Source organism: Marmota monax, unplaced genomic scaffold (genome assembly GCF_021218885.2).
Source record: "Marmota monax isolate L192 unplaced genomic scaffold, Marmota_monax_Labrador192_F-V1.1 WCK01_AAM20220418_F8-fsc00010, whole genome shotgun sequence".
Lineage (NCBI taxonomy): Eukaryota > Metazoa > Chordata > Mammalia > Rodentia > Sciuridae > Marmota > Marmota monax.
In genome coordinates this window covers 14008184-14025604 of record NW_026692321.1, presented here as the reverse complement: position 1 = coordinate 14025604, position 17421 = coordinate 14008184, and the positions used below count along the sequence as shown (strand labels likewise).

The window sequence follows — 17421 nt, the reverse complement described above, 5'->3', positions numbered from 1 at the left end:
ATCTAGTCCTTCCCTGTCACACAGGTGAGGGACTGACAGCATCTCAAAGGCTGTCCCATGACCCTTACTCACAGGTCCTGCCTCAATCATGCATTCTGGGTATAAACATAGGCAGCAGCACCCAAGAGTAAAGAGAAAGGTATATAGGAAGGAGACCTTTCTCGCAAGGACCATGTGATGTTTCAGCCTTCACTCTTTAGCTGTGCTCTGCCTCACCTGGTGCAAGAGGTCAGGGAGGGAGAGAGAAGCAAGACACAAGGTATCAACTACACATGGTGCTTATCCTGAAGATCAGCTCTCCAGTTGACAATGTAAGTAGGTGAAAGTTTTTAAATGTCACAAGAGAAAAATAACGAGAGTAACGAGTCATGTATAAAGAGCCCTCATGATCCATTGTCTTATATAGAAATTGACTGACAAGGAGATCAGGGTCAGAAGACCTTACTGGGATGGTTCCAAAGACAGATTCCTTGCAGGAGGTGAGTCAGCTGGAGCTGGCTATGGGAAGGTGGAATGAAAGATCTGCATAGTGAAGGGAGTGACAATTCATATGTGTAGGACCTTGCTCCACACTGAATCCTCTTGACCTCTGACTCCTCTCCCCAGTAAGAACTGCTCAACATTCTGACCTTATCTCTTAGATAGCAGAATGAGGGAATAGGACTGTTTCTTTTTACTTTCATGGGAGGTTAATGCATGTGCAATGTCTGCATTTGACTGACACGGGCCCACTTAGCATCTTTCACCTAAGTACATCATTTTTTCCTTAACATTTCTCTCGTGTGTGTGTCTATGTATGTGTGTGTACACATGCCAACATGCCTTCTCAATGGCATGTTCAGACCACACTGAGTATGATTTCATCTACAAATTCTTGAAATTTACTTTCCAGCTTCTGGGTATTGTTTGCAATTATAATGCTGTCATAGGCAGAAAAGAGATAGGCTAATTAATCATTGTCAATACTGGTCCCTATTTGCCAGATGAATTTTTTGAAGACCGTGGCTAGGAATAATTTTTATTTTCTTGCTTTATGTCACTGAAAGCATTTATTTAGCATCATGGTCACTGTACATAAATATCTTTGAAGCAATGGGGAATAACTAAATGGAAGATTCATTCATTATATTCAGCAAATTATGTACTGAGTACCTACTTCAATATGTGAAATACACTAAACTCAGAATATTGGGCTGCTGGGGAACTTTAATAGCTTCTATAGTTCCCTGAACTTAGCTAGGACCCTTCATGTCACCTGCAGATAGGCAGAATGGATAGTTTTGCTTCTAGAGACTGTAACTGGGACATTGAGCGTGATCTAATTCCTTGAAATTCCACTAGTCAGGTGGCTTTCTAATGGGCACCCAGAGCCCTGTGATTACTCAGATTGATGGTTCACCCAACAGGACTTTGCATTCATGAGCTGATAAGTCACAGTGTCATAGCAACTAGCTGAGATTCATCTGCATGACAGCAGAATGACAGTCACTAGTCTGATAGCTTTGGTAAGGCCTCCATTTGCTCAGAAAGGACAGTGATTTCAAATCTGAGGAATCATCAGAATTGGATGCTCAGTCACGGCTACACAGCACCCTTGTTCTGGCCCTTTTCCACTCCTGCTCCCTTTCATAGGCTCTGGCTTCCTCCCTGTGTTCTGTTAACCTCTGTTTATATACAGGTTGTGGTTAGCCAGCTCACAGAGTGCCAGCAAACACATTCCCATGTAACACACAGAAGGCATAGTGACAGTCACTTCGCATTAAGTACCTCTTATTTCCTGGGCATCTTGCTAGCTGTTTTATGTTTACATAATTGTTTTACCTGATTTGCACTGAAATTCCTAGGTGGTTGATAGCATTAGTCCTATAAACATACAGAGTCCTTCAGGGGATGTCCCTTGCCCGAAGTTGCAAACCTCACAAAGCTAGGATTTCAGATCAGTTCTTCCTGAGTCTAACAACCACACTGACTTCCTTTACAACTGCTGACCTCTTGGCACCAGGATTTTCTCTGTTAAACAAGTACCTTATACGCAAATATTTCCTGATTCCTAATCCTATCTTAAGTTTCTCCTAAAACTGATCATTATCCTTTGAAACCCAGAACTTGTTTAGGAAAAAGAACTGCGAAAAGTTCTGCTTAAAGGAAAGGGGATGAAGGGGGGCATCTGTGGTTACACACAGTAATATATTTGCAAATAGCTTTTAACAAAAGATATGAGTATATTTTATAAGCTTAAAAAATTTACATATTTACATATTTATCCTTACAGTATTTCTGTGGATGTACGCAAGTTATCTCAGCAATTGGCCGTTTGCTCTGTGGTCCTGTATGCTGGATCCTATTGAAGGATGAGTACCCAACCCAGGAGACATTTTCCAAAGGCCATCAGGGAAAGAAAGGGAAGCTGAACAGAGCATTTTGGAATCTCACGTTTTCTCCTTCAGAGATGGTGACTGCTCATGCTGGGGTCTTCAAACATCTCACAGTGTTTCCCTGCATTGAAGTTATCAGATTCATTTGTAAATATCAAATTGTAAAAATTATGTTTTCTATTGATGCTGACCTTAGCATCTATCATCCAACAGAGAAATCCCAAACTTGTGCTTATAAATTAATGTTAACCATCTCTTTTTGGTTTCTCTGCTTCTAAATATTCTTGCCCATTCTCCTTGAAGTGAATATGCATGAGAACGGGACCATTTCCTCAAACACTGACAGGGCTAGTCCTGTGGAAAGTCAACCCACATAAAATAAGGCACATAAAATACTGAGAAATGGTGTTTCTAGGCAATTACTTTTCCAGGCCTTTCATATTGCATGAAACCAGCGGTACACATTTGGCCAACCTTGGGTTGAGACCACTGTAATATCCACCTTTAACAATGATGCAAAGCAACTGATCACTAGAGAATTCAGGGACACCCAGGGAGTTTGTGACTACAGACAATACCTATAAGAGATGTGGAGGCCCAGGTGTTGCAAACAAGACAAACATCATGGTATGTCTCTTCTGAGGAAACAGGTGCTTTTATACATGAATTGACCTTTCTGGAACCATCTGCATGCCATCAGAACATTTAGACATGCCATCAGAACATTTAGACAATTTTACAAGTAGTTTGTTGCACACATCTGGATATAGCTTACAAGTCAAACAAAGCTGACACTTTGAAGCAATAAATACTGACTTCCCTAATGCTTCCAAGATACAGTCCCTATTACTCCCACTCCTTTCCTCCTGGGTTACCACCTAGTCTCACTGCTTAGTTAGTGCCCCTCCAGCAATTTTAACCACCACAGTTCAGTGTTCTTTACATCCTACCTTGATGGAGTACCCACAGTTTCCTGTCAATGCATCTTCGCTTCACAACCAGATAAGAATGCCTTGAATTAAGACATAACCAGGCTCAGACATTCATCCATCCTGTCAATAAACCTTAATGATTGATCTTGGGTTAGTGAAATCAAGACTGCTAAAATGTCTATACAAACACAAGTTCCTGTAGCCAGGAAGAGGAAGAGAGGGCAAGTTTTCTCTGGGTCCCATGACCCAGCACTTAGAATTCTGAGAAAGAAAGGATTCCTGAGAAGGTTCTGGGCTATTGGTAGGGAATGTGCTCTGTTCACACCTTACCTCTGGGGCTCTTCATTGGCCTCTCACTATAGGAGGAAAGTGGGCAGATGGGGAGCGGCCTCCTCTCCTCAGTTTCCCAAGAAGACCCTGCCCAGGGGTCACTCTTGGGAGCTATCTCCCCTGGAACCATCTTCACTGGGTTTCTGAAAGACTAGGGCACCTGGACTCAAACTGGGCCTGAGAAGGTATCCACCCCTCAGGGCCAGTGCCCATCACTCATCAGACCTTCCTAGTTTCCTCCCCTCAGCCACACGTACTGATCTGGAGTGGGCCTTCCCTGCGGACCCAAAGTCCACCCAAATGGAAAAGGACTAGGAAAACATCTCAATCAGGAGTTAAGAACTGGTTTGCTAAAGGCTCCAGAGTCAGCGGGAGGGGAGTGGATTTTGTCCTTGTGATCAGCCAGCTCCCCAAGGCAGCCAGCGCAGGCTGGCTCCTCAGGCAATAAGCCCACTGCCCCCACCGCCCACCTCCAAGCCCCAGCAGGCCAGGCCAGGCAGGAGGAAAGCTCCAGGGCGGCTGTCGCTGGGTCTGAGGTGAGCCCCCTCCCAGGCCCCTCCTCAAGGCTCAGAGACAAGCCCGTGTGGAAAAGCAAACAGGCCAGGGATGCGCCCTTTGGACCTTTTGCAATTCTTAATCCAGGGCCTCCTATAAATAGGGTGCTTGCGCGCGGGCGTGCAGTCCCACCCTCCCCTACTGCCCGCGGAGCCAGTGTAGGTCTCAGGGCAGCCTCTGAAGAGCCCCTGGAGCCAGCAGCGGCGCCAGGCCGTGGCCAGGCCACAGCCAGGAAGCCAAGGAGCCTTCTCACCCACTCATCCGCCATGGGCCCGGCGAGGCCCGCGCTGCTGCCGCTGCTGCTGCTGCTGCTGCTCCTGGACTCTGGCGCCTGGGCCCGTGAGTAGGACGGGGTGCAGGGGGAGCCCCGGGTGCGGGCTGCAACCTCTGACCATGACCTAAACCGGAGCAGGTGGAAGCCCATGGCGGGGCCGTGGCTGGGGCAGCTTGGGCTTGGGTCAGAGGGAGGGCAGACACAGGGCTCACAGGCTCACTGGGACAGGGACCAGGACGAACTGACAGCTCCTCCAGACTCCGGGTAGGATGGGCAGGTGGCAGGCCTGGGGCCTGAGCTCTCCAGACCTGCTTCCTGCAGGAAAACAAGACCTATGCAGTGGTCCTCCCTGTCAGACCCCAGGACCTCAGTAGGACATGGAAAAACCCAGTCTCTTTTTTTTCTTTTCTTACAGAAGACGAGGCGTTGGAAAATGTCAGCCCAAGCTGTTCAAGTAAGGCATTTCTTCACTGGGCATGGATCGGCACCCCCCACACCAGGCCAACTGCCCTTTTAGACCTCTGGTCACCAAGGCCACCTCGCTCTACATAGTGTTGTATGTTCAGATTGGTGTTTGCTGCTCAGACCCTAGGAAACAAGTGCTTTGAGCCTCTGCCCACCCCCAAGGGTCTCCACCCTCATCTACCAGTCCTTTTGTTCCAAAAATTTGGCCTGGGGATGGGGAAGGGAAGGGACTGCCACTCTGACAGCCTTATGAACACTTTAAAGAGACATCACTGTCCTGTTTATCAGTTATTAATCATTGATTCAGAGTGTGTGGGGATGAAGAAATACTGACTTTAACCTTTGTGCAAAAATCCAGCCCCCCACCCCTTGGTGTTTACCTGACCCCTGGAGGTCAGAGGAGCTGGCCTTGTGCAGTACTCTATGTTCTCTAGAGAATGCCTGAGCTGACCTCTGATGGTGCCACACCGCCATCTGGTGGACACCTGGAATCACTACATTGGGCTCATGCTGTTCTGTCTCAAGTTTATAAAATTTCCTCATAGTGGAATCCTCCAGAAATTTCTTCTTCTTAAAGTTAACCAGATATCCCTAATGCCTAAAGAAATTTGCCTAAGGTATTTGAAATAATTTAAAAAATAGTCACATAATTTTGGTATTTTCAAGCTGAGAAAAGTACTATCCCTTTGCTTAGTGCTGTCAAATCTTAACTTTTTCAAAGTTCTCTTCTATACATTTTGGAGCCCCATTATTTAATGCCTGGCACTCTCTTCCCTGTATCTCAGATGATATGTTCAAGGAAACCCAGCTAATTTAAATATCAGGTTCAGCAATGCTTAATTAACATAATGTAAAGAAAATTAAAAATAATTTGAGCTCAATTACAATTTTTAAAATTATCTATACCACCACCCCTCTCTGCCCAGAACTGACTGCCTGGGGAGAGCTATTTCTGATATGCAAACTTATTTCTCATTTTAGAAGAGGCAACTCGATTCAAGCACCTCCGGAAGTACATGTATAACTATGAGGCAGAGAGCTCCAGTGGTGTCCCTGGGACTGCTGATTCAAGAAGCATCACAAAGATCAACTGCAAGGTATGGAGGATGGGCGCTGGAGGAACCTGGAGCCCAGGCTTGCTCCACAGGTGCCCAGAACTGGACCTTCCAGGAGGTCCCAGCACATGCCAGAACTGTTGTGACCTCAAAGTGCTAGAACTGGCCCTCAGCTTGTAAGTCAGCCACATTGCTGAGAAGCTGTCCACCACAGAAAATTTTGCCTGGAAAAAAACATTCTTCCTTTAATTTCCATGCTACAATTTGAACACATGGTCTAGATTTACCAGAAATGTAGGACTACAGATTTCAACACAAGGGAGGCCCGGTAAGTAAGCTAAGAGAGGTGGGCAAGGTGGTATTTACAATCAAAGTCAAACTGTTGCTAGAAAGAAATGGAAAAAAAACTTAGCATGTAAACATGTAGTTCATTCTAAAATGAAACGTTGCTTATTCTTGAGACTGGCTATAGTCCTGTCCCTGTCCATATGGAACAGATCAGAAGGGTACTGTCAAGGTTCATATGGGGAGGAGGAGGCAGGTTGAGAAGCTTCCCTGTTCTCCATAGGGCTCTGTAGTCCTTGTCTGTGCTGTCAGATGAGGTAAGCATTAGCCACACGTGGCTATGTAAATTAAATAAAATTAAAAATTCACTTCTTAGTCTTATTAGCCACATTTCAAGTGCCCAATAGCCGTTGTGGCTCATACTACCATATCACACAGTACAAATATAAAGCTACCTGTCATGACAAAAAGTTCTTTGAATAATGCTGGCTAATGCTCTTTCAACCGCAGCTGTATGTGAGACCCTCAATAGGCCCTAGAGGATACAGTTTTTGGGTGACATGAAGGAAATATTTGCTGTGAAAACCAATGATAGCCACTTACTACTTCCTATTTTTCTTACTAAATTCTTACTTTTAGTCTTCTGTCTTCTAACTAAGTGCACCAAGTTCTTTGTAACTGAAGTGAATAATTTAAAGCCAATAAAAAGACATCCTCCTTCCCATGCGTAGGTGCAAACTTAAGAAACTTGTTATCCTGAAAGAGGAAAAGACCAAAAATAGGACAGAGCCTAGGTTGATGCATGGAGACCCGTGAGAGAACCATTACCCCGGTGCCCTAGTTAGACATGAAGCTCTGGGTTGTGGGAAATCTCTTCGTGCTTGATAGAGAAACTCAGTATGCTGCTACCCTCCATTCTCAGGTCGAGCTAGAGGTTCCCCAACTCTGCAACTTCATCCTGAAGACCAGCCAATGTACCTTGAAAGAGGTATATGGCTTCAACACTGAGGGCAAGCCTTTGCTGAAGAAGACCAAGAACTCTGAGGAGTTTGCAGCCGCCATGTCCAAGTAAGGGTGGACTCATGCATTTATATTTCTGAGCTCTTTGCATCCCTAGCTGTGTTGCGTGAATGCCTGCTTAATCATATGTGTGTCCTGTGAGGCATGATCATGTGTGTTCATGTTAGGTGCCTGTGAGTATAAGTGTATTATAATCAGTGTTCACCATGGATCAGGAAACTGCAGAATTTTCAGAACTATCTAAAAGAGGAAAAAGCATTACTTACCCTCCCTTAGTCAGGTTGCCTTAATTATCATTTAAATGTGTTTCTAAAAGATCTCATGCTTTTAAACTCTTTGAGGCAATTTATTTAAACAAAATGGTGGCAAAGGGTCTTTAGTGCCAACATATAGTGGCACAGGGTCTTTTCAGTGGGAGGCAAAGGGGCACAAGGCTTTAGTGGTCCTCTACCCAGGGTGGCATGCAGCCACTGCATACCAGAAGGCCAGGACTTTGTTTACAACTGGCATCTCTTCTGACACTCCAGCACCTGTGTTGTAACAGCCATTAAATATTTTTAACATTATCTCTGCTTTGTCCCTAATTACAGTATAAGCAGTCAGTTTGTAGCATAAAAAATTCTACCCCTGCCCATCTTTCAATTTGCTAACATCAGAAACCAGTCCTTTCTCTATGAAAGAGGCTTACGTGGACTCTTCTTTCTTCCATCCAAACACCTCACTTTACCTGAGATTCTGATGTGCATGATGGGAAGGGGTTTGGTGACAGGAAGGAATAGCAGTTATTTTTTAGTCCCTTACTCTTCTCTAAACACAAGGGACTCTTAACTCTCGATCATGAGGGCTTTCTAGGCCTGCATCACCATGTCTGGAATTTTCTGAAAGGTGCAGAAATACAGGAGAAAATCCTGGTCTCCTTGTCCTTCTAACTTAACTAGAACAGGTTCAGCCAGGCCCTCAGGCACCCAAATCATCCTCAATGAGAAGGTTCTAAAACCAAAATCAACATGAATTCCAGACATGACCTGAGAACATATAAAAACAAATGTATGCTCAAATTCATTAGTAGTCAGGAAATGCAAATTACTGTTACAATAAGATAGGGATTACCGCACGCCCATCAGACTGGACAACTTTAAAACAGCAATGGCACCTGTTGCTGGTGAGCCAGGGAGGAAAAGTCATCCCCACACATGGCTTGTGGGAATGAGAGCCACAGGGTGATAGCTATTCCAGTTGAAAATACTTATACCCTTTGACACAGCAATTCCAATCTCTGGGACCCAAGCCCATGAAAATAAAAGCAGTAATGCATGAAGATGAAGATAAACACATAAGGATATGTATTTCAGTATTGTTTGTGTGGCAAAAAAAAAAAGGGAAAAAAAGTCCAGTAAATGCCACCAAATGGGGCAATGTGTTGAATAAACTATATATAACAACAGAATGGAATGTTTATACAGCTTTTGAAAAAAAGAATCTTTTAGAGCTTACCAAGCGACTCAGGGTTTTCCTAGAATATAATTAAATGAGAAAAACATGAAGGGAAGTATGCATAATACGATTCCATTTGCATAAAACAAATAATTACAACATCTTTATGTATCTGTGTTTGTACTCACAATCTATGTAGAATTGTATGAACAGGGAGATATGAACGAAATACCCACTCGGGTGTCCATACTGGTGGGTGGAGAACAGACAGGGAAGAGATGAGCCCAGCAAAAAAAAAAAAAATAAGAGTAATAATGACAAAACTTTACCAGTTTGTGTACTTTTTTGAAAATATGTATGTGTGTGTGCATATATTGGTAAAGAACTGATGTTAACAACTGAGAAGGAGCCTGCCAAGCAGAAGCTTCCTTCCAGCAGGCTCAAAGTGGAGAGGGAACCTTTCTGTGACCACATGCTCTCTCTGGGACAGGTATGAGCTCAGGCTGGGTGTTCCTGAAGGGAGGCAAGTCTTCCTTTACCCAGAGAAGGGTGAACCCAAACACATCCTGAACATCAAGAGGGGCATCATTTCTGCACTCCTGGTTCCCCCAGAGACAGAAGAAGACAAACAAGTGTTGTTCACGGTGAGAATTTAGAAAGCTGAAAACCCTCTAAACTTCACTTCCCATGTCAGAGACCAGTCACATGGTACCTGAAATGGATTGTTGGCTTGGGTTACATAGGGAGACCCTGTATTTGGTGTATAATACCAGAACCTGTGGTTCTTCCTGTCCCTTGGGGTCATTGATGGACATCCCAAGCAGGTCAATCATGTTGGGTCTAATTTTAAATCACTTACTGGGACTCCTGATCTCTCTATCTATGTTGGACTTCTTCCCCCTCCAGTTCCCACATGTTACAACATGGTAAAGTCTGTGTGTATTGCAGACTCCAAAAAGATTGGAATATATTGCCAGCCTCTTTCTAAAAATGTCAGATTTCAGCATAAAGAGAATCCAACTTTCTTCAGCCCTCTGAACATTTTTCAGTCCTTCCTGTGCTCTGAGTTCTCAGCTCCACGGTGCTTGGAGAACACAGAGATGCATCCTGCACAGGCCTTTCCTCCAAGCTGCTCTTCACCTTTTCTTCTCCCCCAGCCCTGGCTGGCCAGGCACCAGCAGTGCAGGCAGGAAAAAAAAGTCCTTCCCAAATCTACATTCATTTTGCCTTTGCTCTCAGGCTTCTTTCCCAGCCCTTCCCAAATACCTAAAGGCTTTTCCCATGTTGAATGCTCCTGAATGTGTCTTCTGCTCCCACAGGACACCGTGTATGGAAACTGCTCCACTCACGTTACCGTCATGACAAGGAAGGGCAATGTGGCAACACAGATATCCACTGAGAGGGACCTGCAGCAGTGTGACAGCTTCCAGCCCATCAGCACGGGCGTCAGCCCACTCGCCCTCATCCAGGGCCTGGTGAGCCTCATACCAGCCTTCAGTCTGCCCTGAGCAGCATCCTTCTTACAAACCCTCAAGAATGTTCCAGCTGGTAGGGACCTCTGAGAAGATCCTGCCCGGCTTGTTCCTGAGCAGGACACCAAGGACCAGGCACTAGAAGGACTGCTAAGGCCGCACTGCTTTTTATTAATTGTGCCAGGACTAGAATCAGGCCAGAGCTCTGTCCTTCAGTGGTCCTCCTGTTGTGACACTGAACCCTCTGCCATCAATTGAGTGTGATGATGATTCATCCCTGAGAAGGCAAAGTCCTTTGCTGTTGCTTTCTGTGGGCGAGCTGGTTGTCCCAACATCTGACCTCTATTAAGGTCCTAAGGCCTGTGTTCACTTTTCTCCCTCATCCCAGCCACCTGTCCTTATACACTACGTGTGACCCTGACCAAATCAAGGCCCACTGGCCTCCTGCCTGGGCCACCCACTCAGTATTGACCTTCTCTGCTGCTAGCTAGGTCACATAGCACCACATGACCTGAGTTTGCCTAACCTCTTGTCACATCATCCAGAACATGAGGCACAGGTTATCTCAGTAAACATGAAAGATGAGCAATCACTGCCCTGCTGGGCCATGTTCAAGGTCCTTGTCCTGGGGACTAAACACAAAGAGTCTGGTGACCATGGGGGCCATAGTCAGAGGAGGCTCAAGCACTGGTTTAGGGTCTTTTCAGAGAGGTTGCTCTATGTTTACTCCTACTGAGGGAGGGAGAGTAGTGGGTAAACCATGAACCTTACCCTGGAGATGCTTCCAGGCTAATGCAGAAGCAAGGTTCACATGCATGCCCATAAAATACAATGCACAGCACACCTGATAAAGTAGTCAACTGAGCAGTGTAGACAAGCATTTCTAAGCCTGAGTAGGAAGGATGCAGCATTTGCACGTAGCTCATTAGGCAAAGTTATGGAGGATGTGGAGCACAAGCCTGAAAAATACAACGGATGAGCAAATGGGAGAGAGCCAAGGATAGGCTTCTAGGCAAAGAAAACCTAATAGGTAGTAGCATGTGTGGCGTTATGTGGGGGCAGATGGGTATGTGGGACATAAGGCATATACATGTGCAGGATGAGAGCTCTGCTGAGGTGAAATAAGAAGAGTCCACAGCCTTGAGCATGCTGACTTTTACTGAGCTTGTCTAGTGGTGCAGGACTCCCATTCTCCTACCTTGGAGGAAAATGACTGTGACAGAAGACTGAGGTCCAAACCCCAGAAACTGTTCAAAATGCTCACTCTCCAACCTCATGCACAGGTCCGCCCCCTGTCAACCCTGCTCAGCAGCAGCCAGTCCTGCCAATACACCCTGGACTCCAAGAGGAAGCATGTGTTGGAAGCCATCTGCAAGGAGCAACACCTGCTCTTGCCTTTCTCCTACAAGTAGGTCTCCTGCTGCTCCCCCAACTCATCATCAAGGGTTTTATGTGAGCTGAACTCTCCTGTGCCCTTGTCCAAGCTAGGCTGTGTCTGGGTGGGAGTTATGAAGAGGTACAATGCAGAGCCCATACCTGACCTCCTTTTTAAGCAAACAGGCAATTTGACAGAAAATTCTTAGGCATGTGAAACAATTTTGAAACCAACAAAATACATCTCAGACTTTAAGGGCCATGGACCCAGAAAATTAGGTAACCATTGCAGGATGCCCTGGTTAGGAATAGTTTCATGGAGGATTTGGGATTTTTGACAGGAGACTTGTGTATCCAATCAGTTTTGAATTAACTAATGTTTATTGGGTAATTACTGTATTCTTGGCACTGTGCTGTGGGAGATATGAAGAATTTTGAGGCTCAGTGTTAGTCCTTGCCCTCTGGGAACTCCAGGCTGATATAGGATATAAGATACATTTGACCTTGAATGTGACCAGGGGGACATGGGTTCTGTTCATTAGGGAGTGAAAGATAGCTAGATTTAACCATGCTCTGAAAGGTGGGCAAAATAGAGCAGTAGTAGAGATAGGAACTTTGACATGAAAAGACTAGTGTGTTCTGGGTTGGTGGCCCTTCATGAGGCAGGGTGCTTCCTCTGTTACCAGGAATAAATACGGGATGATGACACACATTACACAGACTTTGAAACTTGAAGATACACCTAAGACCAACAGCCGCTTCTTTAATGCAGGTAAGACTTTATGTCCTCATTGGTGCAGGGGAGTCTGTCCAACAGGTGCCAATCACAGCTTAGCTCATGGTTGGGCCCTGTTAAATGTCTGCTGTGTTAAAAAGTGAAGCAGACACTGGAATTTGGCTACTGAGTAGGTAGATTCATTTCAGAACATCAAGGGGTAGTGGGATAAAGAGAAGTTGCCAAAGCTGCTTAGGTTTCCTAAGTCAACCGTGACACCTTTGGAGGAGTTGACAGTCTCATAGACTCTGTGACTAGACTTGTGCCTGTCCTGGACCAGATGGAGAAAGCGGGAAAAGATCTTTAGGGCCAGACCAGAGAGTAATCCAAGGAACAGAACTTCAGAGACCTCTACTCTAACCCTAGCCCAGCATTATATTCTACATAAATCAAAATTCTTGCTTGTGCCTCACCTCATTTATTTGCCTATGATATTAGGTGGTAATGGCAGATGAGTTTATACCCATTCTGTGGAGGGAAAATGGACAAACAGGGAGGCTTAGTGATGTAGTCAAGGTCCCAGAACCTCAAAGGTGTGTAAAATGAGCATCCAGGTCTAATTAAAACCAGGACTCTGCCCATTATTTCACAATTCCATGCCCACCTTCACTCCTCTCCCTATACAAGTGAGGGCAGAAAGATGGGAAGACTGCAGAAGGGTCTCTCCTCATCAGAAACTGCTAGAAGGTTCAATTAGAAAGACTGGTGGTGAAACCACTAGTCCAGCCTCAGCTGTCACTGGATCAGTTGCCCCATCTCCTCACCATTCTTTCAGGCAGAGGTAATTTGATACCAAAGCCAGACAACCTGGATTAAATTCTAGCTCTGCCTCTTAGTTCAGAGAGCTCTTGTGTAAGGACTCTCAAAGTAAATTGCTCACCTCTGGATCTTAGCTCCTTTTTCTTAAATTGGGGAATAATACCAACCCCCAGGGATGCTGTGGTGAGTCAATTAACAACACCTAGCCCAGAGCCACATAGCTACTAGGCATTAAGAAGACAGTTGTTTTCTTCTCTTTTCTACCTGCTAGTACCTCCCTAGTTTCTATTAGCTGACGACATGGTTGAGATGTAGAAATAACCAAGAATTCCTTTGGCACTTTCTAGGTACTGAGAAGGTGGGTCTGGCCTTCGAGAGCACCAAATCCACATTGCCACCAAAGCAGGCCGAGGCTGTCTTGACAACACTCCAGGAACTGAAAAAGCTATCCATCTCTGAGCAGAATGCCCAGAGAGCAAATCTCTTCAAAAAACTGGTTACTGAGTTGAGAGGCCTCAATGAAGAGGCAGTCAAATCCCTCTTGCCACAGCTGATCGAGGTGTCCAGGTAGGTCTTCAGTGGTTGCAGCTCAGTCTCAGACAACCTATGGAAGCTGTCAGAACTTTTGAACTTTGGTCAGAGAACCTCAGGAACCATTTAATATCAATCTAGTTAATCAGTCAAACAGTTAATGTCTTCTGGGCAGAGAAATATCAGCTAAGATGCTTAGAGTTTCAAGGGCAAGACACACACACAGGGCATTCGAGGAAGGTACGCATTTGTGTGTTAAAACCAGAGGGAGGTAGCACCTCTCATTTGATGAGTATCTTCTCATCCGTGCTTCTAGAGGGTTCCTTGAAGAGTGTGAGATAAGAAGTTTGTGCCCTCTGGAACTTACAAGCTAGAAGGGAGAGAGCTCAGGCAAACAAAATAATGTGTGTTCTCTGTACTTCAAGGGATGGAATCCAGGTGCTCTGAATGTCATAAAAGTTGCTGAGGCCAGAATGGACTAGGCCAGTGCTGGCCAGGCATGTTCTATGTCCTGACCAAAGGGCAGTAATAACATGCCCCTTTCAGCTTGAGGCCTAGAGGTTGTTCTTCAGATTTCTCTCACAGTGTTTCTCCAGTGGAAAGACTCTTCTTAGGGAAGGATCATGGTTCTTGGGCTCAGAGTTGGATTTTGAATTTAGACAGTGAATAAGAGACATAGGGCACTCCTGGAAGAGGTCACACCACAGACCAAAGAGGGTTCACCACCTTGATGCTGCTCTGTGTAACTCTCTCTTTTCTTCTCAGCCCCATCACTTTGCAAGCCTTGGTTCAGTGTGGACAACCCCAGTGTTACACTCACATCCTCCAGTGGCTGAAAAGTGAGAAAGCTCACCCCCTCCTGATAGATGTTGTGACCTACCTGGTGGCCCTGATCCCAGAGCCTTCCACACAGAGGCTGCGAGAGATCTTCAACGTGGCTAGGGAGCAGCAAAGCCGGGCCACCCTCTATGCACTGAGCCATGTGGTCAACAAGTGAGTCTCTGCACTGAATTTCTTCTCCACCTGGGAGCAGAGGAAAATCCCGCCTCTCTGTACTGACATGGCACCCCTCCTTCTACCTTCTAACCCTAGTTCTCACTCTTTTCTACTGGACATTTTGAGAAGAACAACTTGGAATAAGAAATCAACAAACACAAGTTTGGATTTTAAGAAAGCTCATCTATGCCTTCCAAATTAAGAGAATGTTAACACTCTTCTCTTATTCTGTAGCTATCATCAGATGACCCAGGAAATGACCCAGGACCTTCAGGACATTGCTGATTACCTGTTGGAACAGATTCGCAATGAGTGTACTGGGGATGAAGATCACACCTATTTGATCCTGAGGGTACTTTTAGTCTTCTGTATAAGATGCATCATTTCAGCAATGCCCTTCTTGAACAACCTTTACTCCTCCTTCTGTGCTGTGATGAGTTCTTATTTCATTTCTTCAATGCAGGTCATTGGAAACATGGGCAGAACTATGGAACAGGTAATGCCGAGACTCAAATCTTCAGTCCTGAAATGTATCAGAAGTGCAAAGCCATCGCTGCTGATTCAGAAAGCTGCTATCCAGGCCCTGAGGAAGATGGAACTCAGAGATGAGGTAAAGTGCACATGGGTGTTTGAAAGTGAAAGTCCATGCTGATCAACAAGGTCTGGGGAAGTACAAGGGGAATGAGGTTCTAAATCCCGTTCTTGTGCTGACTTTCTTTTACTGTTTTCTCATTGCAAAACTTCAATGAGCCTATTGACTGCCTAGTGGTATATGGGATGAGAAACATAGTCAACTTGCTGCTACTCCTCTCTCACAAAGAACATGAGATTTTTGCTATATCATGTCCTACTACCAGATTGACCATCACTTTTATTTTGAGAAAACATACCTGATTTTTCCAGTGGCACCAAACTGAGATAGTGAACCTGGTCCTCCTACCTTAGGTGGCAGAAACTCCACAGCTTTTGAAATCGCCTTATTTTTTTAGCTCCAAAATCTCACTGTGCCTTCCCACCTTCATTCTTACATTGAAATAATTCATGACAAAACAATTTTGTCTTCACTTAGTAGCAGATCGCAAAACAAATAATCACTTGGTCAAAATTTATGTATTCTAATGCAATTGATTTGAGCACATATTTGATAGGAATCTTCTGAGAACCCAGCCTTGAGCTGGTTGCTTTAAGGAACACTAGCAAGAAGATTCAGCATTATTTGAAGAGTTATTAGAGAGAGATTAGACTTGTGTTAAGAAAGAGCTAGCGGACCATGCCAGTATTGGCCAGGCATGCTCTGTGTCCTGATAAACAGTTGCCTCTTTTGGCTACAGGTCAGGGGGATCCTTCTCCAGACTTTTGTGGATGGTGCTGCTCCAGTGGATAAGCGACTGGCTGCCTATCTCATGCTGATGAGGGGGCCTTCCCAGGCAGATATTAACAAAATTGCCCGAATTCTCCCACGGGAACAGAATGAGCAAGTGAAGAACTTTGTGGCATCCCACATTGCCAACATCTTGAACTCAGAAGAATTGGATATCCAAGAGTAAGTCATCCCTTGCACCAATCTGCTACAGAGGGCCCTGGGTTGGAATTCCAAGTCTCCATTCGGGCCCAGGCCCTGTCTGTCCTTTATGGAGTGTGCTTTCTTCTGGAACGCATGTGAGTGTGCAGCAGACCCTGAGCCAAAGTCTTGGGGCAAATGAAACCCCATATATTTTAGTAGCAATTGGAAATCCATATTTGCTCAGGATGCATGAGATGATGAATAAGTCACATGGTATGTTGGCTCAAAGTATATCTCTTCTTTTCATCTAGCCTGAAAAATTTAGTGAAAGAAGCCCTGAAAGAATCTCAACTTCCAACTGTCATGGACTTCAGAAAATTTTCTCGGAACTATCACCTTTCTAAATCTGTTTCTCTTCCATCGCTTGACCCAGTCTCAGCCAAAATTGAGGGGAATCTTATCTTTGATCCGAATAATTACCTTCCTAAAGAAAGCATGCTGAAAACAACCCTCACTGTCTTTGGATTTGCTCCAACTGACCTCGTCGAGGTATGTGTGAGACTAAAGAAGAGTCTCAAGTTCTCTTGCCTGGTCTGTACACCACAAATACAAAGTCAGGGGAGCTGTGAACCAGCCTGGGGAGGAGCAGGAATCATCAAGGGATTGGTACCTTCATTTTGAGGCTTTTCTTTCCTTCCTTCCTCGCCTTCCTCTCTGTCCACTAGGGGTCATCTGAAACATTATTCCTTATATTAATGGAAATGTAGATGTCTCAGAGAAGCCCTTCAACTCAAAGTCCAACGAAATACTTGAGCTAACCAATCATTTCTGGTTCAAACCCTAAATCCTCTCCAAGTTCTGAATCATCAGTTTAATTATTTATCCTCTCATCCCCGTCTTTTCTAGAAAAAGGCAAATGAGTTCTACCCTTCAAGAGTCTAGTGAAATTTAAATAGAGAACTTCTGTGAAATGCTAAGCCCAGCTCCTTCCCTGCAGTGTTCATCAAATACGTTTTTAATTAAGTAGACATAAAAGGGGGAATGGGAGACTGATGTATAGCCAGAACACCCAGTGGCATATTCTTGCTTGATTTTCTTTCTCAGATTGGCTTAGAAGGAAAAGGCTTTGAGCCAACACTGGAAGCTCTTTTTGGGAAGAAAGGATTTTTTCCAGATAGTGTCAACAAGGCTTTATATTGGGTCAATGGTCGAGTGCCTGATCGTGTGTCCAAAGTCTTGGTGGACCACTTTGACTATATCAAAGAGGATAAACATGAGCAGGTAT

General features: G+C 44.9%; 1 protein-coding gene across 1 annotated transcript in view; it reads left to right on the top strand.

Moving 5' to 3' along the window:
• The first annotated feature begins 4323 nt into the window (after positions 1-4323).
• Positions 4324-17421, top strand: part of Apob (apolipoprotein B) — a 40487-nt gene continuing 27389 nt past the window's right edge. The window contains exons 1-15 of the mRNA XM_046441334.2: positions 4324-4531; positions 4882-4920; positions 5913-6028; positions 7194-7339; positions 9216-9369; positions 10045-10200; positions 11481-11605; positions 12258-12343; positions 13453-13672; positions 14402-14629; positions 14867-14984; positions 15096-15242; positions 15964-16175; positions 16448-16685; positions 17241-17417. Coding sequence (XP_046297290.1) covers positions 4459-4531; positions 4882-4920; positions 5913-6028; positions 7194-7339; positions 9216-9369; positions 10045-10200; positions 11481-11605; positions 12258-12343; positions 13453-13672; positions 14402-14629; positions 14867-14984; positions 15096-15242; positions 15964-16175; positions 16448-16685; positions 17241-17417 — 2235 coding nt within the window. The 5' untranslated portion in view covers positions 4324-4458. The remainder of the gene's footprint in view (positions 4532-4881; positions 4921-5912; positions 6029-7193; positions 7340-9215; positions 9370-10044; positions 10201-11480; positions 11606-12257; positions 12344-13452; positions 13673-14401; positions 14630-14866; positions 14985-15095; positions 15243-15963; positions 16176-16447; positions 16686-17240; positions 17418-17421) is intronic.